Raw genomic sequence first — 24,925 nt, 5'->3', positions numbered from 1 at the left:
AACGTCAATCTCTAATTTATAGATCTTATATAAAGTAGGTTAACAGCCTGGAGCATTTTGTAGTCATATTGTAGATTGGAGATTCTGAACCTCCCATTGATTGGTTTTGAGCCTTGAACTGCTCCTTCCAGTTTATTTGTTTCGATCCACTTAGTGACAGCCAACTCTTAGTGATTATCAAGGAAGAAATGAATATAGTTGTACAATTATAGCACTCCCAAAAGCCACTAATACAATAACTCCAATACTGAAATTACTGATTATCTCAAATACCCTGGACCATTGCCACATAGTCTGGCATTAATTAATGGCATTTTTAAACCACTTGCTTTAACCATAACTTGACTTGATTCTCAACATTTTAACAATTGATAGCTAATATTTGCAAACATTTAGTCCCAGGGCCCCTGTGTAGAAAGATATATTGTCACTTCCACTTTTGCCTCCTCATTTTCATTCTGTTGGTACTTCTGTGTTTATATTGTGCCACATGTTGCTTTTGACACCTGAGCTTTTTAACCATGTCACCTTTTCCATGTGTTGTGTCCCATTTGACTTTCCTCTGCACATCTCTCCATCTCTCCACCTCTGCCTGTGTTGCCATCAGCCTCCCAAAAAGCTTTTGGATTATCTGCCGGAAAGTTCTCCCCATGTTTCAGCTGATAATATAAAGGTAACTACTGATTCTTTATCCTCAAAATGCTGTATTATCCCATCACATTTTTATCATCGTTTTACCATCATTATCACTCTTTAGGTCATTAAGGTATTGCATTTGCACAGCGGCTGAGGTCCTTTTGTCATTTCTATCAGCTCAGGAAATGCAGTTACCAATGCTTCTGGAAAAATGCTTCGGGCATATGTATGACATTCTCTGTCTCCAATTTTCGCAGAAATGTTCACCTGTTCAAGATAATTGAGTTGACGCCATTTATTAAATGATGGACTGAGGAGTGCCATACTTTCATCATTCACCTGATGAAGGAGCTACACTCTCCGAAAGCTAGTGATTCCAAATAAACCTGTTGGACTTTAACCTAGTGTTGTAGGCCTTCTTACCGTGCTCACTCCAGTCCAGCACCGGCATCTCTACATCATGGCTACAAAAGATCCAAGTTGACAAGAATAGGCATTGCACCTCATCTCGTGCTTGGTCCTACATTTGATCTTATCCAAGAGGTCGAGAGGTGTTTCATCTATTACAATTATCAACAATAATCATGTTGACTTACCTCTTGATTCGGAAAGCAGTGATTCAAGCCTCACTTTGGGATTTGAGCCTGCAAACACAGCAGTGCAGTGATTACCTTACAGGGCTAGTAATCAGAGGCCTGGGCTATTAATCTAGAAAGCACAACCTTGATTTTCATGGACAACTAGGAACCCATTAGCGGCTGATCAAACTGCCAAAGCCAGGGTGGTGGAAGCTCTTTCAGTTTCATGATCAGATCTCATTTAGATGAATCCATTCAAATTGCCCATATTTCCATTGCCAGGTTGGCAGTGCCAAAATGCCCAGGTGGCACCATGCCCATTCCAGGGATTAGGCCCGGGGGGGTGCCCTTTCCTTATGAGGTGGTGCGGGGGCGGGGAGGCTCGATGACCCTCTTATTGGTGAGTTGGGGTGTTTGGGGGGGGTTTAAGAGATCGGGGCGCCATGTAAAAATGGTGCCGCGGTCTCCGCCGGCACTGGCAAGCGGCGCTTGTTAGTGCAGGAAATGGGATTAAGTTCGGCTTCAGCGGGGCATTCCTCGCCGAGGCCCAGAAATGCAGCTGAGTCCCGCTGGCAGCGCCAGGAAACACCTAAACCCAATTGGCATGGGACTCCGGCGGTATTTACCGACCACCCCGCCGTGTGATTTTCGGTGGCCCACCAGCGGGATCTACTGGTCTCGCCGCTGTCAACAAGATTTCCTGTTGACTGCACCCCTCATCGGGAAACCTGTGCGCCAACGTGAGACCGGAATTTCCCTAAATCATGCCCTCTGTTTCATTTCAGTTAAAACACACCCTTAGTCATTTTTTTGGGCCTTGGGGAATTTCTCCCCCGTCTAGCCCACAATGAAAAACATTTTCAGCATTAGGGAGCTGAACTCGCTGATGAGGCTGCCTCCGCGGAGATCTGGCAGCCATTTTGAAAGGGTTCCCCAACCTCTAAGCTTGAGGGTCCGCCACAGACCCCGTCCTTGGGCAATGTCATCCCCGACACATGCGCATTGCCCCCCCCCCCCCCCCCCCCCCCCCCACCCCTCCAAGTGAGGACACCTGGCTATGCGGTTGCTGTGGGCCACCACCTTTTCAGGCCTTCCCACCCCCCCCTTTTGGGCTATTCCCCCTTTCAAGACCCCTACCCTGCACCCCCAACCTTGAGGAGGCCCCTTCATACCTGCCTTTCACCACCCCATCCTTCATGATCACTCAATGTGGATATCTTCTCTGGGTCCGGACCCAGGGTACCTAATGGCTCATTTAAATATGTTTATCTGGATCTCTCCCTCACTGGGCGAGATCCAGATCACGAAGTCTCACGAGACCCCGTTAGATCTCACGAGGTATCCTGATTGTCTCAAATCACCAGAGAACTCTCACACGATTTTAACAATCGTGTCGCGTCCCCAAGTCGGGCGTGTTGAGGCCGTTTAATCGCACCCATAGTTTTGGTATGACCTACGATTTGAACCACTCTGTTGTCTCAAACTATTTTGGGAGGAAGGTGCACCACCACTTTGAGGGCACATTTTTTTAAAAATTGAGACACAGAAGGTTGCTCCATCCTACAGATAGAACAAAGCTTGCTGAATTGGACATGAAAGGTTGTATGGCATTGCATGATGAAGAACGGGGTATATTCCCTCACCCATAACCATAAAGATGGATTAATTGTTCATTTTATTCTCTTTGTACAACTTTGCTGCAAACAGATGGGCTGTTCATCTATCAACATAACACCTACATTTAAGAAGTAGTTAATTGCTGTGATCCACGTTGTGTTCTCCTGAGGATGCGATGAGTGCAATATAAATGCCATTTTTGTTTCAGACAACATCAGTTGTCCATATATTTCTCCTCGAGCTTGCTTTTGTTTACTTCTTAAGCTAAAATCTTGATTGCGGTCAGTCTGAGGGAGATCTAGATGGTGCAGTGACCTAAATCATTGCATTTTCTTTCACTTCTGGCCTGGGTTTGAGTACAATCTGGACAAATTATATATACAGAGCATTCAGATTTTAGCCACAGCGTTGTTTATTTCATATCTACTGTTTCTTAAAAAAACTCTCTTGTCCCTCTCCTTTCATGCTTTAACGTTTTGACTCCTACACAGTCAATTATCAGGCACTTCAACCAGTTTATTACAAAAACGTTTCATCCAAATGCCCTTATTTGCGAGATGAATAAAGGACAAACACAGGTTCATGGTTTAACCCAATTATATTCACAATTCTATCACTCACGTAAAATGTGACTCAAACTCGCAGCTGAGCTTGAGGTATTACCCACACTTAGTGATGGAGGCTGGCCAGACTCCGATCACCCAATGTGGGTATCCTCTCACCCGATGTGGATATCTTCTCTGGGCCCGGAACCCAAAGTACCACCTTGCGATAGTTGTGCCTGGGGGACTCCCCTGAAAACCCGTTCCAATGTTCCTTCTTTTATACCGGTTCTCCTGGCAGTGAGTCATAGGTATACATCCACGCCTTGCCTGAGTTCTATTGTCCCATCCAGACTCCGACTTGTTAATGGGAATAAACAGGATACTCCTGTTCGACCAAGGTGATTCAATCAAGATGCATTGCCCTCTGAAGCACTCTTGTCTGATCAGCTATTAGCCCATTATGGAGTCCGATGGCCTCTTTTGTTTGTCCTGTTGCAAAGTTTATCATCTGTGTCTGGAATTGTTCTTTTGTGTAAATGTGAGTGGGTAATCACAAAGTCCATATAGCAAAAATGAGTTTGTGTGTTGACTTGGGTGCTCTTGCAGATGGCCAGTATCGATTCCAGCCAGGGCCTCATTTGGCAGTTTCTATTTCGGGCCTATGGGTCTTTGCAGCCTGTTACCAGTACCGCACATACTTTTGAAAAGAAACCTTTGTCGGTAGTTAGCCTGTTGTCAGTTGAGAATCCAAAATACTGGGCGCAATTCTCCGAAATGGAGACCGAGTGTTCGCGCCGTCGTGAACGCCGTCGAGGTTCATGACAGCGCGAAACGGCCCCTGTCCCGACCGATTCAGGGCCCGAAAATGGGCTAGGAGCAGCGCCGCGTCATTTACGCGCACCAGGCCTTGGCGCAGCGTAAAGGCGGCACCGCATACATGACGTGGCCGGCGCCACATAACTGGCGTCACCCGCGCATGCGCGGGTTGGCCGGCGCCAACCCGCGTATGCGTCGTTGCCGTCCTCCCCGAGTCTGCCCCGCAAGAAGATGTCAGACGGATCTTGCGGAGCTGCGGAAGAAAGGAGGTCCTCCTTCAGAGAGGACGGGCCGACGATTGGTGGGCACCGATCGCGGGCCAGACCCCATTTGAGGCCCACCCCTCACAGGCCGCCCCCCCCAGCGTTCCCGCGCTGTTCCCGCCGGCAGCGACCAGGTGTGGACGGTGCCGGGGGGAACCCGCCGGTTTGGGCAGGCCGCTTGGCCCATCCGGCACTGAGAATCGCAGAGGTACCGGTGAATCGCCATTTTGGCTGTCTCGGGCGATTCACTGGACCGCGCCGTGCAAAACGCGATTGTGCCGATCTGGCCGCTTCCGTGAATCGCTGTAGGGTGTCAGACCGGCGTGGCGGGAAAATTTGGCGACACAGGCGATTTCCAAACCGGCGCGGGAGCGGAGAATCGCGCCCACTGTATTACAATCCAACAGGGAGTTTGATTGGAAAAGGGAGGGAAAAGCTGCCACAATTGATTGTGTCCTGCCAGTCAATGACCTACCAGGGTCAGAATTGCCTGAGGAAAAGCCTGCAGCTAGGGCAGACTATCCCCTTCCCCCCCCACTCCTTCGCGGTGAAGGATCGATTTTCCCCGCCCCACAGCCCCCTCCCCCCTCCTCCCCCCCCCCCCCCCCCCCCCCCCCCCCCCCCCCGATACTTTGCGCAGAGTTCCCGCCGGCAGCGACCAGGGGTGAACGGCCCATCCGGCCTGGAGAATCGGCGGCCCCGCCGATTCCAGCGGCCCGCGGCACGGCAAATGTGCCGGGGCCGATTCTCCGCACCTCGGAGAATCGCGCGCCGGCGTCGTGGCGCGGTTGAGGTGATTCTCCGGTCTGGCGTGGGGCTCGGAGAATCGCCCCCTAGGAAACCTTGGTCTTGCTCGATAGTAACAAACTGTTTAAGAACATAAGGAACAGGAGGAGGAGTGAATTACATGGCCCATTGGACCTGCTCTGTAAGATCATAGCTGATCTTTGGCATAAACTCCATTTTCCTGTCGGCTCACCTGGGGCGAAATTCTCCGGTATCGGCGCGATGTCCGCCGACTGGCGCCCAAAACGGCGCAAATCAGTCGGGCATCGCGCCGCCCCAAAGGTGTGGAATACTCCGCATCTTGGGGGGCCGAGCCCCAACCTTAAGGGGCTAGGCCCACGCCGGATGAATTTCCGCCCCGCCAGCTGGCGGAAAAGGCCTTTGGTGCCCCGCCAGCTGGCGCGGAAATGACATCTCCGGCCGGCGCATGCGCGGGAGCGTTAGCGGCCGCTGACGGCATTCCCGCGCATGCGCAGTGGAGGGAGTCTCTTCCGCCTCCGCCATGATGGAGACTGTGGCGAAGGCGGAAGAGAAAGAGTGCCCCCACGGCACGGGCCCGCCCGCGGATCGATGGGCCCCGATCGCGGGCCAGGCCACCGTGGGGGCACCCCCCGGAGCCAGATCGCCCCGCGCCCCCCCCCAGGACCCCGGAGCCCGCCCGCCGGTAAGGTAGGTGGTTTAATTTACGCCGGCGGGACAGGCATTTTAGCGGCGGGACTTCGGCCCATCCGGGCCGGAGAATCGCGGGGGGGGGGGGGGGGGCCGCCAACCGGCGCGGCGCGATTCCCGCCCCCGCCGAATATCCGGTGCCGGAGAATTCGGCAACCAGCGGGGGCAGGATTCATGCTAGCCCCCGGCGAATCTCCGACCTGGCAGGGGGTCGGAGGATCTCGCCCCATATCCTTTGATTCTAAAGAGCGACCAAATATCTGTCTGTCCCTCTCAGCCTTAAATATATTCAACGATGCAGCATCACCTACCCTCTGGGGTAGAGAATTGCAAAGATTCACAGCCCTTTGAGTGAAGAAATGGCACCTCCCCTGTTGCTGTCGGCAGGTTTGTGAATGGTCTCCAAGACGTTCCACTTCTCCATTTGTCATTTAGGGTATTATGTAATTGAGGACGTGAGGGAGAAGGAAAATGCGAAGACCCTCCCTTATTGGAATGTTTATTGGGTGGGCAGGACTGTGATTCTGTTTGCATATGGAAGGAAGCCCCCCCCCCCCCCCCAGGCTGGCACACTTCTTTCCAATTCTTAACAGAGATTGTTGTTCAGAATGCTGGTGTTCGGCCAGCTGTTAGGAGGTGCGTAAAACGGGTTTGCTTTTTCTTCCTTCTCCTGCACACTCCAGAGAAAGACAGTTGGTCCGTGTGTCGTAGAATCCTTACAGTGCAGAAGGGAGGCCATTCGGCCCATCGAGTCTGCATTGACCACCTGAAAGAGCACTCCACCCTAACCCACTTCCCCGCCCAATCCCAATAACCTCTTAACCTAAATCTAAACCTAACCTGCACCCCTCTGGACACGAGGGGGCAATTCAGCGTGGCCAACCCACCTAACCTGCACATCTTTGTGACTGTGGGAGGAAACCCACGTAGACATGGAGAGAATGTGCAAACTCTATACTGTCATCTGAGGCCAGAATTGAACCTGTGTCCCTGGCACTGTGAGGCAGCACTGCCAGCGACTGTGCCACCCTAGTGTTGCAAGTCGAATCAAGAACAAATCAGACCTGTTGTCCTCCATTTCATCATCCTGTCCACTCAATTTTGAAGCTTTAGGGATTCAGTCACATCAATATATAAATGTTAGTGGGGATCAATGAGAGGATGGATTTTTTTTAGACCCAATGAATTTTTCCTGTTACTGACAACTCCTCTATTCTCTTACTGTCTCACACTAGAGTGTCTCATGTGATACTTCAATTACGTGACTCCATTGTTAAATCACGGCATTTTAGTACACGGGAAATCCTTTGACCCATTCTCTTTATGTACATTGCAGGCAGTGCCAGAAGTAAATTAAGAATCCAGAGCCGAGTGACAGTAATTTATTTATTCTGGGACAACAAGAATGTAGCACTCAATTTTAATTTTGAGTTAATTAGATTTATTGTCGTGAATTGAAATGTAATAAAGTTTCTTTCTACATACTAAAGTAAAGCAAGTTCAAAGACGAGAGATGTCCATTCACTAATTGTGCAAAATTGCTGAATGTTGGGTGAAACAAAAGCTGACTTGAACAGTTTGCCACAACCAGACAGTGGGGAACATTGAGCTAATATTATGTTAAAGGTTAATTGGCATCATTAATCATTTCATTAGAAAGCTTTCGCTGTTTACCACAGAATCTTTTGCAGCATTGTTCACAATTATGTGTTATACTATTGTGTTCGACTTGTCTTTTGAGTGTCACGCTGCTGTTGGTGTCAATCTGTAACTGTGGTTAGCACAGTTGCTTCACAGTTCCAGGGTCTCCAGGGTCCCAAATATATGCATGGCATGGCGTCATCTAAAGTGGGCAGCCCGATAGTGAGGTCCCACGGCCAGTCCTCCCCCCACACTTCAAAGCAGACTCGAACCCACCCACACCACACAGCAGCCCCCCACCCCTGGATGGCTTGATGACCCCCCATCCCCAAGTACCGGGGTGGGTGACGGGGGACCCAACCCGCCCCCCCCCCCCTTCCCCCACCAAGGACCTCTGTAATACAGAGACCCCCTACAGGGACCCCTGTAATAGGAGTACCCCTTCAGGGACTCTTGTTAATAGGAGGACTCCCCACAGGGACCCCTGTAATAGTGGGACCTCTCACAGGGTCTCCCCGTAATAGGAAGACTTCCCCACAGAGGTCCCCTGACTAAAGGGACCCCTGTGTGGAAGCTAGAGAGCAGCCCAGGCATGGTTGTGAAAATAATTACAGCTGTAACACTTAGAAGCTCCATGTGTCCTTTCCTGGAAGGAGGACATCTGGTCCAGTATCTGCAAGCCATTAATAACTTTCTCGTAGTGGACTGTGATTCACAGCTTCCACATACCAACTGCAGCTTTGATCCATTCATTTCCCTTTACGGTTCAATGACTTGGGGAAACCCCAATGTTTACAAACACTGACCACATCAAAGAGATAAGTGCTTTCCAAGCACTATGTGCATTCCAATCGCACACATTGTGTTCGGATTGGCGCCGATCCCGATTCTCCCTCCAACGCCCGATTCAACATCTCATCGTGGAACGCATTCCGTGCGTCCCAGGCCGGAAAATCTAGCCCGCCATCTTTCAGACGAGACGTTAAACAAAACCTCTCTGTCCTACGAGATGGGCGTAATAAACTCCATGGCACTATTTGAATACGAGGAAAGAGTTTTCCCAATGTGCTGATTGACATTTCTCCCTCAGTAAACATCACTAAATCATATTTTCTGGTTATTTATCGTGTTGCTGTTTGTGTGATGTTGCATTGTGCGAATTAGCTGCTGCATTTTTTACCAACTGTAATGATTAAAATTCAAAAATAGTTAATTGGCTGTGGGCCGCCCGGATGCTGATACATTAAAATGCAAGGCCTTTCCGACAAGCCATTCTGTATCTGGAAATAAAATACAAAAGACTTAAAAGGATAAATGATCAAATGTTACCTTTCAGTGAACTTACGCTGAATGTACATCATCATCAAGATTGTAAGATCATTTGTTATTTGTTGACCTTAGTTTGCAACCTCACATGCCAACCTCTTTAATTTGCTGTACTGCGAGGAGTGAAGTCACAGGCCTCATTTTTTGATGTGCTGGGAAACTGCTGTTTTTCTTTTGATGCCATGGGCGTGATTCTCCCAGCCCTGCGCCAGGCCGGAGAATTGACGCAACCGCACCCTGACACCGGCGCGCGATTCTCCGAGGTGCGGAGAATCAGCGGCGCCGCTGTCCGCCGTCGGGCTGCCGATTCTCCAGCCCGGATGGGCCGAGCGGCCGCGCGGAAGCGGCAGAGTCCCGCCGGCTGTGAGCAGGGGTGAACGGCGCCGGCGGGACTCTGCCGCTTCTGCGCGATGGGTCGGGGGGCGGCCTGTGGGGCGGCGAAAAGCGCTCCTTCCCCGGTGGGGGTGGCCTCCGATGGGGTCTAGCCCGCGATCGGGGCCCACCGATCGGCAGGCCGCCCCCCCCCCCCGGGCCTACTTTGTTGCGCGGCCGGCCCCTGAACCCCCACGCCATGTTGCGTCGGGGCCGGCGCGCTGAAGAAGTGCCCCACGCATGCGCGGGTTGACGCGGCCCAACTGCACATGCGCAGGTTGCCGCCGGGAAGGGAGGCTGGAGCGGCGTGAACTGCTCCAGCAGAATCGGTAGTCCCCGCGCCCGGTTCGCCCCGTCGTGAAACGCGGCGGCGTTCACGACAGCGCGAACACTTAGTCTCCACTTCGGAGAATCGCGCCCGATAAAGGGTTTAATTCTCATGCTTTCATCTAAATCTGAAGGGGTAATTTCTGCACGCTCCTTACCTTTTCACACAGTTCAGTGGCATGAGGTTGAAGGAAATTATCATGGAAATTGTGCTTCCATTTTGAATACTGCCAACAGCTGGATTCTAGCCCCGTTCTCTACCTCCTAACACCCTCCCCCCACCCCGCAGGGTGGGTTGCAACGTCTTTTTGGAACATTTGATACTTTTTCTCTCAAATGTAGAGCCCACCTGTTTCTTTTTTTCCCTATGAAGCAAAATTGATCGAGTCTGATTTTACCAGCACTAAGAACCCAGAGTCCAGTTGTGAAGTACCTGATTCACGCCAGTGATGAATTGAGAAAACTGGCATAGACTTTCCTTGGAATTATATGTGCTATGAGTTAAGAATCCAGGGGCGTGATCAAATGGCCTCGGTGCGCTAGACTCAATGATGCGACAAGGCCATTAAACCTTGCGAAATCTCGCCTGGCGAAATCCAGATATACATATTCAAATGAGCCATTACATTCTCCTGAGGCCTTGGAACAAATGCCTTTGAGACCTCGCCATGGTGCCGTTAGCCCTACTCCGCACAAATGTGGACCAGGCGAAATGGCACCTGGGATCATCTGGGCCATTGGAGACCCTTGGGTGGTCAGGGATTGTGCATTGTGGCACCCTGACTCTCCCTCTGGAACCCGGGCACCTGGGCAGTACCATGCTGACACTTCCAGGCTGACTGAACACTGCCAAGCTACCTGGGTGGCAGTGCCCAAGTGCCAGGGTGGTCCTGCCAAGGGCAGGGCCTGAGGGGTCATATGCCCTTGAAAGGGGATATGAAAGGTGGTGGGGGGGGGGGGGGGGTGAAGGGCAGGTATGAAGGGACCTCCTATAGGTTGGGGGATGAATTGTGGGGGTCCTGAAATGGGGCGGGGGGGCAAAAAGGGGCATGGGGAGGCCTGAAAAGAGGGCGCTCTCAGCAACCCCACAGCAGAATGTCCTCACTTGGGTATGTGGGGTGATGCCCATGTTTGCGGAGGGTGGCATTGCCTGTGGGTGGGGTTTTGGGGGACCCTCAAGCTCACTTTGAGATTGGGGCACCCTTTCGAAATGGCAACCCTGACTTCTGAGGAACCGGTCGCGGTGGCGAGTTCAGCTCCCCATTGCTGAACAAATTTTCAAGTGTGGGCTAGACCAGGGAGAAACTCCCCAAAGCTCATAAAGATGACTAGGGGCGAAACCGAACGTCCGCGTTGTGCATCATGAGATTTAACGGGATCTCCTGAGACATCGTGATCCGTATTTAGCAAATTTGCATGTTAAGGTGAGCAGCTAGTCTCACTTTAATATGTACTTTCCTGATCTACCCAAATCAGGGATCAAATTCCTTCGCCTCAGAGACCCCAGGCAAGCGGGGTGGCTGGGCTCTGGGTAGGGTGATACCCTGACACACAAGATGCCACCCTGCCAATGACACCTGGGCACCCAGAGGTGTCTTTGACATTCCACTTTGGTACTCCTATTATTTAAATGAATTATCCATGATAATGGTAGCCATCCCAGCCCCGGAAGCAAAGGAGCGCCCTGCCCATGAAAGGGGAGAGGGATGAGGGGGGCTATGAAGGGTGGGGGTGGGGTGAAGGGCAGGTATGAAGCATACATTTAGAGAAGACGTTATGACATATTCTTTGCTCCAGGGTAATCACCATCTTATTGTGGGGAAGGTTGATCTACCTGCGGCTTTGGATTCATTCAAGTATAGTAAGATAACCCGCATGGGTTAATGGTTGGATTAATTTTCCGGAAGGATGAAATCAAACGAGGTGAAGGACTTTCTCCATCCATGTACACCTTGTGATCTGTATCTGTGATGTTCCTATTCCTTTGACTGAGGTAACAGTTTAATTAAAATTGATCTGAAATAATAAGGTTGAATGTGAAATGATGTTCACCTGAGAGGCAAAGGGGAGAAATTTAGCAACGAATAAGGGAAAAGCAGTCAGTTTATGCCAGGCTATTATTAATCAAAAGGCCTATAAGAGTGAAAGACGTTCCAACCCATCCTGTTATGATGTGGAATGACTTTAAAAGGAAATATTTGGGGGGCTGTGGGGAAGGAGCAGGTTAGTTATATCAAAGAACTGGCACTGGCCTCCTGTGCTGCAGTGGGCTGGATCTTATAGCCAATGCTTTGTTAGACTTGCACTTCCCCATAGGCCTGCTAAAGGCTTTAACTTGATCTCCACTTCAATCATTACTCCAATAATAGATTCCACAGCCTCATAAATCTATTTTGATTTTTAAAAATGTTCTCTTGTTATTTGTCCTAAATCTTCATATTTAATCTTCTATCTGTGGCTCCTCATTCTGGACTCCTCAATAATTCAAAAGTTTTAAACCTACTACTTCATAATTGAAATCAGCTCTGACGAAAAGAGCGGCAATTCCTTGAATCTTCACGTTTGCATTTTCTCATATCAGTCAGCATTGCTGTTAGTCTGTACTCTTTCCTCTCTGTTGACTAAACATCATTCCAATAGAACGCAGCCCAAAATTGTACACCATTACTCTGTGTTCTTACTAAGTTTTTGTATTGATTCAATGTTAAGACTCACTTAAAGGCAGCGTTGGTTGGCAGACAGGTGAGTATTCTTTATATTCTGCAGTACAGAAGGGGAGGGGGAGACCTGGTCTTGGGTTTCAGATATGCAGAAGCGTCCAAGTTGTGACCTGGGAATCCTACAAAAAGACGCACCCATATTTAAAAAGAGACCGTTCTGCATTTTGCACCAAGTATTGTGGACCCATTGCTGTTGGAGCAACTCCATCATATTAAATTCTTGCTGTTGTTCAAAAAATCCTTTTTTATTGTTTGCACTTGACTGGTTGTTTTGACAGCTCTGATAAGGTCATTGTTGAATTGGAGCTGTCTTCTGATGAGACGCTTTTATTCCTGAACAGCACATAGCAAGGATAAATCAGTTGTCTAACATTAATGGGATCAAGCCTGCAGTCCATCTTCCCCTGGCAAAGAAATATTCACGGTCCTGGAATGGAACAAGATGTTAATCTCATATGTACTTTGCAAGTACTCTGACCTTCTAGTTTTGCAGGGACAGTCTCACCCAGTCAAAGAACAGATCCTAATTTAAAGGATAACCTCTATATATTTGCAGTGAGCTTAGGCTGCCAGCTCGCACGTAGACACAATTTACACAAAATGTAAATGAGCAAATGCAAATCCTAATTCATGGGGGGCGGTTGGCAACACAGATATGGGGCAACACAGATGAAGGTTATGCACAATTTCATTGTGTAAAGTATTTTTCTTTCTTTGCTTAAGGTTAAGTTCCTTTGGTATTGACAGCAGCACAAGGGAAAGAGCAGAGGCTGGGAAATTATACATGTTAAAGTCTCCTTTGTAGAATGATATTATTCAGAAGGAGGCCATTTGGGCCATAATGTTTGAGACATCTAATTAGTCCTGCTCTTTCTCTAGAGCCCTACAGAAATAATTTTCAAATATTTATCCAATTCTCTTTCCTTACAGGCCTCCTTTTACAGTACTTCAATAGACAGGCAGTTGGAGAGACCTTCCAGGTACGTGCTAATTGATGCTATTTTGCTCCATTTTGTTTTTCAGTGGCTGTGATCCCTAATTTCAGTTTTTGGCAGATAAGGTTTGGATCATGTAACTCAACATTTAATAGTTGCCTTTTGGGAATGGGGAACGATTTCCACTGAGATATTTCAGTCAACTCTGTCTACTCATTTAACGGGAGTAACTTTTAGCTTGATTTATTTGTTAGCGATTTCTTTGTTAGGTCAGTATGTGGCACAGTTTGTTATTGGACCAGAGTTAAATCTTTCGACCGAGACTCTCACAATAATGTCTTGTTATTATATATGTAATGTTGCTTGTTGGACTCGTTAATGTAATCCAGGATTTAAAAGTAATAAATCAATTTTATTTGTGAGGTAAAGTGGGGTGAACCGTTACTTCTTTGGAAACAAAGGCTATTGGCAGGAGAGGCTGTAGCATGCGCCAAGGATATTGCTTTGTTTGTCTCGCAGTGGAGAGGTTCAATGTCTACATTTATATAATGATCTCTTGTTCATCATTTGTTTCTTACAATAAAAACCTGCCTTGTCGGCAAACATACCTACAAACATATGGATTCGGAGCAGGAGTAGGCCATTTGTTCCCTCAAACCTGCCCTGACATTCAATGAGATCGTGGCTGATCTGACTGTGGCCTCACCTCCATATTCTGCCTGCAACCTCCCCCCGATAACCTTCGACCCCCTTGTCAGTCAATAATCTATCTACCTCTGCTTCAGTATATTTCATTAATCTGCCTCCACCACCCTCTGGGGAAGGGAGTTACTAAAATTCAAGACCCCCTCGAGAGAACAAAATTCTTCTCATCTCCGTTTTGAATGGGAGACCCCTTATTTTCAAACAGTGTCAACTGGTTCTAGTCTCTCCCACGGGGAGAAATCCTTTCACCATCTAACCCTATCAAATCCCCTCAGGATCTTTATATGCTTCAATGACATCGCCTCCCAACCATCTTAGCTCCAGTGAATACAGGCCCAGCCTGGCCAATCTTTCCTCATGAGATAACACCACCAACCTCTGACCCCTCTCCTCATCCCCAGGTATCAGTCGAGTGAACTTTCTTAACGACACTAAACTGCACACAGGACTCGATCTCGCTAAAGTTCACCAGTACCCTGAAGAATGGTTCCAGAGATGAGAGACTTCAGTTATGAGGAGAGATTGGAGAGGTTGGGACTGATCTCCGCGGGGAGAAGAAAGTTAAGAGAAGATTTGATAGAGATGTTCAAAATTATGAGGGTGCTGGACAGAGTATATGGGGGGAAGCTGTTTCCGTTTGTAAAAGGATCAAGAACGAGAGGACACAGGTTTAAAGTGACTTGCAAAAGAAGCAAATGCAATGTGAGAAAAAACATTGTCTTTTTTTTTTGGAAAATATATTTATTCAAATTTTTCAATAAATTTTCAACAAACCCCCCCCCCCCCCGCCCAAAACAAGAAAAAGAAACAAAAACACAACAAGCAGAAATTATACATTGGATTTCCCCCAAATACAATAACTCCGCATATAACAGTAGAAAACACAAATAGGGAAACCTCCCACCTTAACCCAAACGCCACCCCAAAAGAACGCCGCCCCCCCCCCCCCGCCCCCCTGCCCCTGGGCTGCTGCTGCTGACCTCCTCCTAACGCTCCGCGAGATAGTCTAGGAACGGTTGTCACCGCCTGGAAAACCCTTGCACAGGCCCTCGCAAGGCAAACTTTATCCTCTCCAGCTTGATGAACCCTGCCATGTCATTGATCCAAGCTTCCACACAAGGGGGCTTCGCATCTTTCCATAGTAGCAAAATCCTCCGCCGGGCTCCCAGGGACACAAAGGCCAGAATACCGGCCTCTTTCACCTCCTGCACTCCCGGCTCGCCCGATACCCCAAATAATGCCAATCCCCAACTCGGCTTGACCCGGGCGTTCACCACCTTGGACATAGTCCTCGCAAAACCCCTCCAAACCCATCCAGCGCCAGGCACGACCAGAACATATGGACATGATTTGCTGGGCTCCCCGAGCACCTCCCACATTTGTCCTCCACCCCAAAGAACCGACTCCATCTCGCCCCTGTCATATGCGCTCTGTGAGTAACTTTAAACTGTATTAGGCTGAGCCTGGCGCACGAGGAGGAAGAATTAACCCTACTCAGGGCATCAGCCCACAGACCCTCATCTATCTCCTCCACAAGCTCCTCCTCCCACTTGCCCTTTAACTCCTCCACCGAGGCCTCCTCCTCTTCCTGCAGCTCCTGGTAAATCGCCGAAACCTTGCCTTCTCCAACCCATACACCCAAAATCACCCTGTCCTGAAACCTACGTGCTGGAAGCAGCGGGAATTCCCTCACCTGCCGCCTCACAAACGCCTCACTTGCATGTACCTGAAAGCATTTCCCGGGGGTAGCCCAAACGTCTCCTCCAGCGCCCCTAGGCTCTCAAACGTCCCATCGATAAACAGGTCCCCCATTCTTCTAATCCCTGCCCGATGCCAGCTCCAAAACCCCCTATCAATCCTTCCCGGGACGAACCGATGATTCTCCCGAATCGGGGACCAAACCGAGGCTCCCACCTCGCCCCTGTGTCGCCTCCACTGCCCCCAGATCTTCAGCGTCGCCGCCACCACCAGACTCGTGGTGTACCTTGTCGGCGAGAGCGGCAGCGGTGCCATCACCACCGCCCTCAGGCTCATGCCCACACAGGACACCATCTCTAGCCTCTTCCACGCCGCCGCCCCCTCTCCCTCCATTACCCGCTTACGGATCATCGCCACATTGGCTGCCCAATAATAGCCACATAGATTCGGCAGCGCCAGCCCCCCCCCCTGTCCCTGCTACACTCCAGAAACACCCTCTTCACCCTCGGGGTCTTATTCGCCCACACAAATCCCATGATGCTCCTGCTTACCCGTTTGAAAAAGGCCTTGGGGATCAAAATGGGAAGGCACTGGAACACAAAGAGGAACTTCGGAAAGACCGTCATTTTGATCGATTGCACCCTACCCGCTAGTGAGAGTGGCAGCGTATCCCATCTTTTAAAATCCTCCTCCAGCTGCTTCACCAACTGCGTCAAATTGAGCTTGTGCAGGGCCCGCCAACTCCTAGCTACTTGGATGCCCAGGTACCGAAAGCTCCTTTCCCCCCCTTCCCTGGTCCCCTGAATGCACCACAAAGAGCTCACTCTTCCCTACGTTGAGTTTATACCCCAAACTCCCTAAGGATCCGCATGACCTCCGCCATCCCTCCACTGGATCCACAACATACAACAACAGGTCATGGGCATAAAGCGACACCCGGTGTTCCTCCCCCCCCCGAACCAATCCCCTCCATTTCCTGGACTCCCTCAGTGCCATGGCCAGCGGCTCAATTGCCAGTGCAAACAAGAGGGATAAGACACCCCTGCCTCGTCCCCCGGTACAGCCGAAAGTACTCCAACCTCTGCCGGTTCGTAGCCACACTCGCCACAGGGGCTCTATATAGCAGCCTGACCCAACTGATGAACCCCTCCCGAATCCAAACCTCCGCAATACTTCCCAAAGATACTCCCACTCCACCCGATCAAAGGCCTTCTCCGCGTCCATAGCTGCCACTACCTCCACCGAGGGCATCATAATCACATTGAGGAGGCTCCGCACATTAGTATTCAGCTGCCTACCCTTCACAAATCCCGTCTGGTCCTCATGAATCACCCCCGGGACACAGTCCTCAATTCTCGTAGCCAGCACTTTCGCCAGCAACTTAGCATCAACATTGAGGAGCGAGATCGGTCTATACGACCCACATTGCAATGGATCCTTGTCCCGCTTCAAAATCAAAGAAATCAGCGCCCTGGACATTGTCGGGGGCAGGCTCCCCTCCTCCCTCGCCTTATTAAAAGTCCTCACTAGCAACGGGCCCAGCAGGTCCACATATTTCCTGTAAAATTCAACCGGGAACCCACCCGGCCTCGGGGCCTTCCCTGCCTGCATGCTCCCCTATCCTTTAACCAGCTCCTCCAGCCCAATCGGCGCCCGCAAACCAGCCACCTGCTCCTCCTCCACCCTCGGGAACCTCAGCTGATCTAGGAATCGTCGCATCCCCTCCTCCCCCGCTGGGGGCTCAGACCTGTACAGATCCCCATAGAAGTCCCTAAATAGCTTGTTTATTCTCACCGCACTCCGCACTGTATTCCCCCCTCTGTCCCAAACTCCACTAATCTCCCTCGCAGCCTCCCTCTTACGAAGCTGATGTGCCAGCATCCGACTAGCCTTCCCCCCCCCATACTCATAAACCGCCCCTTGCGCTTTCCTCCACTGTGCCTCTGCTTCCCCCGTGGTCATCAGGTCGAACTCCGTCTGGAGGTTCCGTCGCTCCCTAAGTAGCCCCTCCTTGGGGGGCCTCTGCATAACTCCTGTCTACCTTTAGAATCTCCCCCACCAACCTCTCCCTCTCCCTCCTCTCTCTCTTCTCCCTGTGGGCCCTAATGGAGATTAGCTCTCCCCTGACCACCGCCGTCAACGCCTCCCAAACTACCCCCACCTGCAACTCCCCGTTGTCGTTGGCCTCCAAGTATCTTTCAATGCACCCCCGCACCCGCCCGCATACCTCCTCATCCGCCAACAGTCCCATATCGAGGCACCACCGCGGGCGCTGGTCCCTCTCCTCCCCCAACTCCAGCTCCACCCAATGCGGGCGTGGTCCGAGATGGCTATGGACGAATATTCCGTTCCCTCCACTTTCGGGATTAGCGCCCTACTCAAGATGAAAAAATCTATCCGGGAGTAGGCTCTATGGACGTGGGGAAAAAATGAAAATTCCCTGGCCAGCGGCCTGGCAAACCTCCATGGATCCACTCCCTCTATCTGGTCCATAAACCCACTGAGCACCTTGGCCGCAGCCGGCCTCTTACCCGTCCTGGACTTAGAACGGTCCAGTGCTGGGTCCAGCACCGTGTTAAAGTCCCCCCCCCCCCCCCCCCCATTATTAAGCTCCCTACCTCCAGATCTGGAATCCGACCCAGCATGCGTTTCATAAATCCGGCATCATCCCAATTCGGGGCATATGCGTTCACCAGTACCACCCGCACCCCCTGCAACCTACCACTCACCATCGCATATGGACCTCCATTATCCGCTACAATATTCAGTGCCTCGAACGACACCAGCTTCCCCACCAGTATTGCAACCCCTCTGTTCTTCGCATCCAGCCCTGAATGAAAGACCTGCCCTACCCATCCCTTTCTCAGCCTAACCTGATCTGCCACCTTCAGATGCGTCTCCTGGAGCATAACCACGTCTGCCTTCAGTCCCTTTAAGTGCGCGAACACCCGGGCCCTCTTGACTGGCCCGTTCAGGCCCCTCACATTCCAAGTTATCAGCCGGATCAGGGGGCTACTCGTGCCCCCATCCACCCCCCCCCCCCCCCCCTCTGCCGACTCGCCATCTCCTTTTCTAGGCCAGCCACGTGCCCGCGCCTCCCGCACCCTCCAGTCCCCCAGGCGGCGGACCCCCGCCCCGACTACCTCACCAACTTCCAGCTCCCCTTTTGCCAATGCAGCAGCAACCCAGTTCTCCCCCCCGCCCCCCCCCCCCCCCCGCCACTAGATCCTCATCTCGCCATTTTGCTCCCCCCATGACACTCCCGTAAGTCAGCTGACTCCTGCTGACCCCGGCCTCTCCCGCCATTCCATCGACCCCCCAGTGTGAGAATCCCCCCACCCATGGGCAATCAGTGTGCGCTCTTCTCCAGCACAGCCCTTCCCCCCCCCCCCCCAGCCCTGCCCCCATCCTTCCCTAACGCGGGAAAAAGCTCGCGCTCTCCTTCTGAGCCGGCCCCGCCCCCTCTGGCGCAGCTCCTTTTTTGCGGCCCTACCCCAACTCCCCATTCCCGGGCCTCCACCCCCCCCTCTTCCTCCGTGGTGCCCTGCCCCTCCAACACCGACACCCACACTCTCCCACAGCCCCCACATCAAATCCATTCACCCATCCCCACCCAGCGCTCAAACAAAAAGAACATTCCCCAAACGCAGTAAACACCCCCCACGACAATCCCTCAGTTTGAGTCCAACTTTTCAGACTGGATAAAGCTCCATGCCTCATCAGGCGTCTCAAAATAGTGGTGCCGATCTTGGAACATGACCCACAATTGCGCTGGCTGCAGCATCCGAACTTCACCCCCTTGCGATGGAGAGCTGCCTTAGCCCGGTTAAAACCAGCCCTGTTCTTAGCCACCTCCGCACTCCAGTCCTGCTAGATTCGGATCTCCGTGTTCTCCCACCTGCTACTCCGTTCTTTTTTGGCCCATCTCAGGACACACTCTCTGCCCATAAAGCGGTGGAACCTCACCACTACAGCCTTTGGCGGCTCGTTGGCTTTGGGTCTCCTTGCCAGGACCCGATGAGCCCCATCCAGCTCCAGGGGCCTCAGGAAAGCTCCCGCACCCATCAGCGAATTGAGCATCGTGCCCATATATGCCCCGGCATCGGGCCCCTCCACTCCTTCAGGGAGACCCAGAATCCGAAGATTCTTCCTCCTCGACCTATTCTCCAGGTCCTCAAATCCGCATCTTTGGGGGCCGAGCCCCAACCTTAAGGGGCTAGGTCGGCGCCGGACGAATTTCAGCCCCGCCAGCTGGCGGAAAAGGCCTTTGGTGCCCCGCCAGCTGGCACGGAAATGACATCTCCGGGCGGCGTATGCGCGGGAGCGTCAGCGGCCACTGACGGCATTCCCGCGCATGCGCATTGGAGGGAGTCTCTTCTGCCTCCGCCATGGTGGAGACCGTGGAGACCTTGGCGAAGGCGGAAGGGAAAGAGTGCCCCCACGGCACAGGCCTGCCCGCGGATCGGTGGGCCCCAATCGCAGGCCAGGCCACCGTGGGGGCACCCCCCGGGGTCAGATCGCCCCGCACCCCCCCCCAGGACTCCGGAGCCCGCTCATGCCGCCTTGTCCCGCCGGTAAGGTAGGTGGTTTAATCTACGCCGGCGGGACAGGCATTTTAGCGGTGGGACTGCGGCCCATCCGGGCCGGAGAATTGCGGGGGGAGGGCCCGCCAACCGGCGCGACGTGATTCCCGCCCCCGCCGAATATCTGGTGCCGGAGAATTCGGCAACCGGCAGGGGCGGGGTTCACGACAGCCCCCGGCGATTCTCCGACCCGGCGGGGGGTCGGAGAATCTCGCCCAAGATTTCTAGTATTCGACTGCGTATAGTTGAAGGAATTTATAGTATTCCTACTATTCGCTTACCAGCAGCACTTTGCGATTACTGGAACTCAGCAGAAATTTAAGTTAAAACTTTTCTGGTGCCAATAGGAATTGTTTTATTTGTCTTCTATTGATTACAATTTGAAAGTCATTTAAAAGGCAATTCGTAGACAATTTGAAGCTTTCAGAGAATCAAAGACATTGGGCGCGATTCTCTGCTCCCGCGCAGTTTCAGAGAATCGCCTGTGTCGCCAAATTTTCCCGCCACGCCGGTCCGACGCCCTCCCGCGATTCACAGAAGCGGCCAGATCGGCACAATCGCATTTTGCGCAGCGCGGTCCAGTGAATCGCCCGAGACAGCCAAAATGGCAATTCACCGGTACCCCCGCGATTCACAGTGCCGGATGGGCCGAGCGGCCTGCCCAGAACGGCGGGTTCCCCCCGGCGCCGTCCACACCTGGTCGCTGCCGGCGGGAACTGCGCGGGAACGCTGGGGGGGGCGGCCTGCGGGGGGAGGGGGTGGGATCCTGCACCGGGAGGGCCTCAAATGGGGTCTGGCCCGCGATCGGTGCCCACCGATCGTCGGGCCGGCCTCTCTGAAGGAGGACCTCCTTTCTTCTGCAGCCCCGCAAGATCCGTCGGACATCTTCTTGCGGGCGGACTCGGAGATGACGGCAACCATGCATGCGCGGGTGACGTTATGAGGCGCCGGCCGCGTCATGTATGCGGCGCCGCCTTTACACGGCGCCAAAGCCTGGCACGCGTAAATGACGCGGCACCGCTCCTAGCCCATTATCGGGCCCTGAATCGGTCGGGATAGGGGCCGTTTCGCGCCGTCGTGAACCTCGTCGGCATTCACGACGGCGCAAACACTCTGTCAGCATTTTGTAGACTTGCTAGCTTCACTCGGCACCTGTCCATGGAACCAAAGAAACAGAGCAGAGAACAAGACTATTCAGCCATTATGTCATTGCTGTCACCTTGCCAGAGCAGAACAACAGTAAGCCCACTAACACCCGAAAATGCTGCATTTCCTCCGCTTCAAATCCTTATCCGCTTCTTGCTTAAAAGATGTGCTGGTCTCTGCCTTAACTGCACCCCTTGGCAAAGCAATTCAGACCTCATTAAAAATAAAACTTTTCTCCCCTCATTTTTTGTCATCATTCTAAACTGACAGCCCACATCCCTGTCTCGCTAACCAGCACAAAATCTTTCATAATTTTAGAATTTCTGTTCAATCTGTCTCTTTGAGTTTCTCCACACCAGTGAAACTAGCCCAAGCCTCTCGAGTCTATACTCGAGACAAAGTTTATCATTTTTGATATCTTCCTGATGAATCCTGCTCCATGCTCCCTTTTGCTTTAATGGGTGGAATGGTAGCACAGTGGTTAGCACTGTTGCTTCACAGTGCCAGGGTCTCGGGTTCGATTCCCGGCTTGGGTCACTGACTGTGCGGAGTCTTCACGTTCTCCCTGAGTCTGCGTGGGTTTCCTCCGGGTGCTCCGGTTTCCTCCCACATGTCCCGAAAGACGTGCTGTTAGGTAATTTGGACATTCTGAATTCTGCCTCCATGTACCCGAACAGGCACCAGAGTATGGCGACTAGGGGATTTCCACAGTAACTTAATTGCAGTAAGCCTACTTGTGACAATAAAGATTATTATAGAAAATAGAAATAATAGAAAAATACAGCACAGAACAGGACCTTTGGCCCACGATGTTGTGCCGAACCTTTGTCCTAGATTAATCATAGATTAACATTGAATTTACAGTGCAGAAGGAGGCCATTCGGCCCTTTGAGTCTGCACCGGCTCTTGGAAAGAGCACCCTACCCAAACTCAACACTTCCACCCAACACCAAGGGCAATTTGGACATTAAGGGCAATTTATCATTGGCCAATTCACCTAACCCGCACATCTTTGGACTGTGGGAGGAAACCGGAGCACCCGGAGGAAACCCACGCAGACACGGGGAGGACGTGCAGACTCCGCACAGACAGTGACCCAAGCCGGAATCGAACCTGGGACCCTGGAGCTGTGAAGCAATTGTGCTATCCACAATGCTACCGTGCTGCCCTTGAGAACAAATAAATCTACACTATCATTTTACTGTAATCCATATACCTATCCAATAGCTGCTTGAAGGTCCCTAATGTTTCCGACTCAACTACTTCCACAGGCAGTGCATTCCATGCCCCCACTACTCTCTGGGTAAAGAACCTACCTCTGATATCCCTCCTATATCTTCCACCTTTCACCTTAAATTTATGTCCCCTTGTAATGGTTTGTTCCACCCGGGGAAAAAGTCTCTGACTGTCTACTCTATCTATTCCCCTGATCACCTTATAAACCTCTATCAAGTCGCCCCTCATCCTTCTCCGTTCTAATGAGAAAAGGCCTAGCACCCTCAACCTTTCCTCGTAAGACCTACTCTCCATTCCAGGCAACATCCTGGTAAATCTTCTTTGCACCTTTTCCAAAGCTTCCACATCCTTCCTAAAATGAGGCGACCAGAACTGTACACAGTACTCCAAATGTGGCCTTACCAAAGTTTTGTACAGCTGCATCATCACCTCACGGCCCTTAAATTCAATCCCTCTGTTAATGAACGCGAGCACACCATAGGCCTTCTTCACAACTCTATCCACTTGAGTGGCAACTTTCAAAGATGTATGAACATAGACCCCAAGATCTCTCTGCTCCTCCACATTGCCAAGAACTCTACCGTTAACCCTGTATTCCGCATTCATATTTGTCCTTCCAAAATGGACAACCTCACACTTTTCAGGGTTAAACTCCATCTGCCACTTCTCAGCCCAGCTCTGCATCCTATCTATGTCCCTTTGCAGCTGACAACAGCCCTCCTTACTATCCACAACTCCACCAATCTTTGTATCGTCTGCAAATTTACTGACCCACCCTTCAACTCCCTCATCCAAGTCATTAATGAAAATCACAAACAGCAGAGGACCCAGAACTGATCCCTGCGGTACGCCACTGGTAACTGGGATCCAGGCTGAATATTTGCCATCCACCACCACTCTCTGACTTCTATCGGTTAGCCAGTTCGTTATCCAACTGGCCAAATTTCCCACTATCCCATGCCTCCTTACTTTCTGCATAAGCCTACCATGGGGAACTTTATCAAATGCCTTACTAAAATCCATGTACACTACATCCACTGCTTTACCTTCATCCACATGCTTGGTCACCTCCTCAAAGAAGTCAATAAGATTTGTAAGGCAAGACCTACCCCTCACAAATCCGTGCTGACTATCCCTAATCAAGCAGTGTCTTTCCAGATGCTCAGAAATCCTATCCTTCAGTACCCTTTCCATTACTTTGCCTACCACCGAAGTAAGACTAACTGGCCTGTAATTCCCAGGGTTATCCCTAGTCCCTTTTTTGAACAGGGGCACGACATTCGCCACTCTCCAATCCCCTGGTACCACCCCTGTTGACAGTGAGGACGAAAAGATCATTGCCAACAGCTCTGCAATTTCATCTCTTGCTTCCCATAGAATCCTTGGATATATCCCGTCAGGCCCGGGGGACTTGTCTATCCTCAAGTTTTTCAAAATGCCCAACACATCTTCCTTCCTAACAAGTATTTCCTCGAGCTTACCAATCTGTTTCACACTGTCCTCTCCAACAATATCACCCCTCTCATTTGTGAATACAGAAGAAAAGTACTCGTTCAAGACCTCTCCTATCTCTTCAGACTCAATACACAATCTCCCGCTACTGTCCTTGATCGGACCTACCCTCGCTCTAGTCATTCTCATATTTCTCACATATGTGTAAAAGGCCTTGGGGTTTTCCTTGATCCTACCCGCCAAAGATTGTTCATGCCCTCTCTTAGCTCTCCTAATCCCTTTCTTCAGTTCCCTCCTGGCTATCTTGTATCCCTCCAATGCCCTGTCTGAACCTTGTTTCCTCAGCCTTACATAAGTCACCTTTTTCCTCTTAACAAGACATTCAACCTCTCTTGTCAACCATGGTTCCCTCACTCGACCATCTCTTCCCTGCCTGACAGGGACATACATATCAAGGACACGTAGCACCTGTTCCTTGAACAAGTTCCACATTTCACTTGTGTCCTTCCCTGCCAGCCTATGTTCCCAACTTATGGACTTCAATTCTTGTCTGACAACATCGTATTTACCCTTCCCCCAATTGTAAACCTTGCCCTGTTGCACGTACCTATCCCTCTCCATTACTAAAGTGAAAGTCACAGAATTGTGGTCACTATCTCAAATGCTCCCCCACTAACAAATCTATCACTTGCCCTGGCTCATTACCCAGTACTAAATCCAATATTGCCCCTCCTCTGGTCGGACAATCTACATACTGTGTTAGATGATTATTATTATTAAATCTTCCTCCTCTAAAAAGACACACACTAGTCTCACTGTGGCATAGCCATTGCCATGTACAAGTTTACCACGAGGGCAGCGCATCTGTCATATG

General features: G+C 51.1%; 2 protein-coding genes across 26 annotated transcripts in view; both read left to right on the top strand.

The window, feature by feature from the left end:
• The window catches only part of LOC140429207 (sorbin and SH3 domain-containing protein 2-like), a 1,121,994-nt gene that overhangs the window by 517,878 nt on the left and 579,191 nt on the right, over positions 1-24,925 (top strand). The gene's annotated exons all lie outside the window — the stretch shown is intronic.
• LOC140429208 (uncharacterized) overlaps positions 1-24,925 on the top strand; it is a 298,619-nt gene that overhangs the window by 84,648 nt on the left and 189,046 nt on the right. Inside the window, exons 11-12 of the mRNA XM_072515922.1 lie at positions 608-673; positions 13,227-13,276. Of these exons, the coding sequence (XP_072372023.1) occupies positions 608-673; positions 13,227-13,276 (116 nt within the window). The remainder of the gene's footprint in view (positions 1-607; positions 674-13,226; positions 13,277-24,925) is intronic.

This window comes from Scyliorhinus torazame, chromosome 9 (assembly GCF_047496885.1).
Source record: "Scyliorhinus torazame isolate Kashiwa2021f chromosome 9, sScyTor2.1, whole genome shotgun sequence".
NCBI classification, from domain to species: domain Eukaryota; kingdom Metazoa; phylum Chordata; class Chondrichthyes; order Carcharhiniformes; family Scyliorhinidae; genus Scyliorhinus; species Scyliorhinus torazame.
This window is presented reverse-complemented; position numbering and strand designations above follow the sequence as displayed.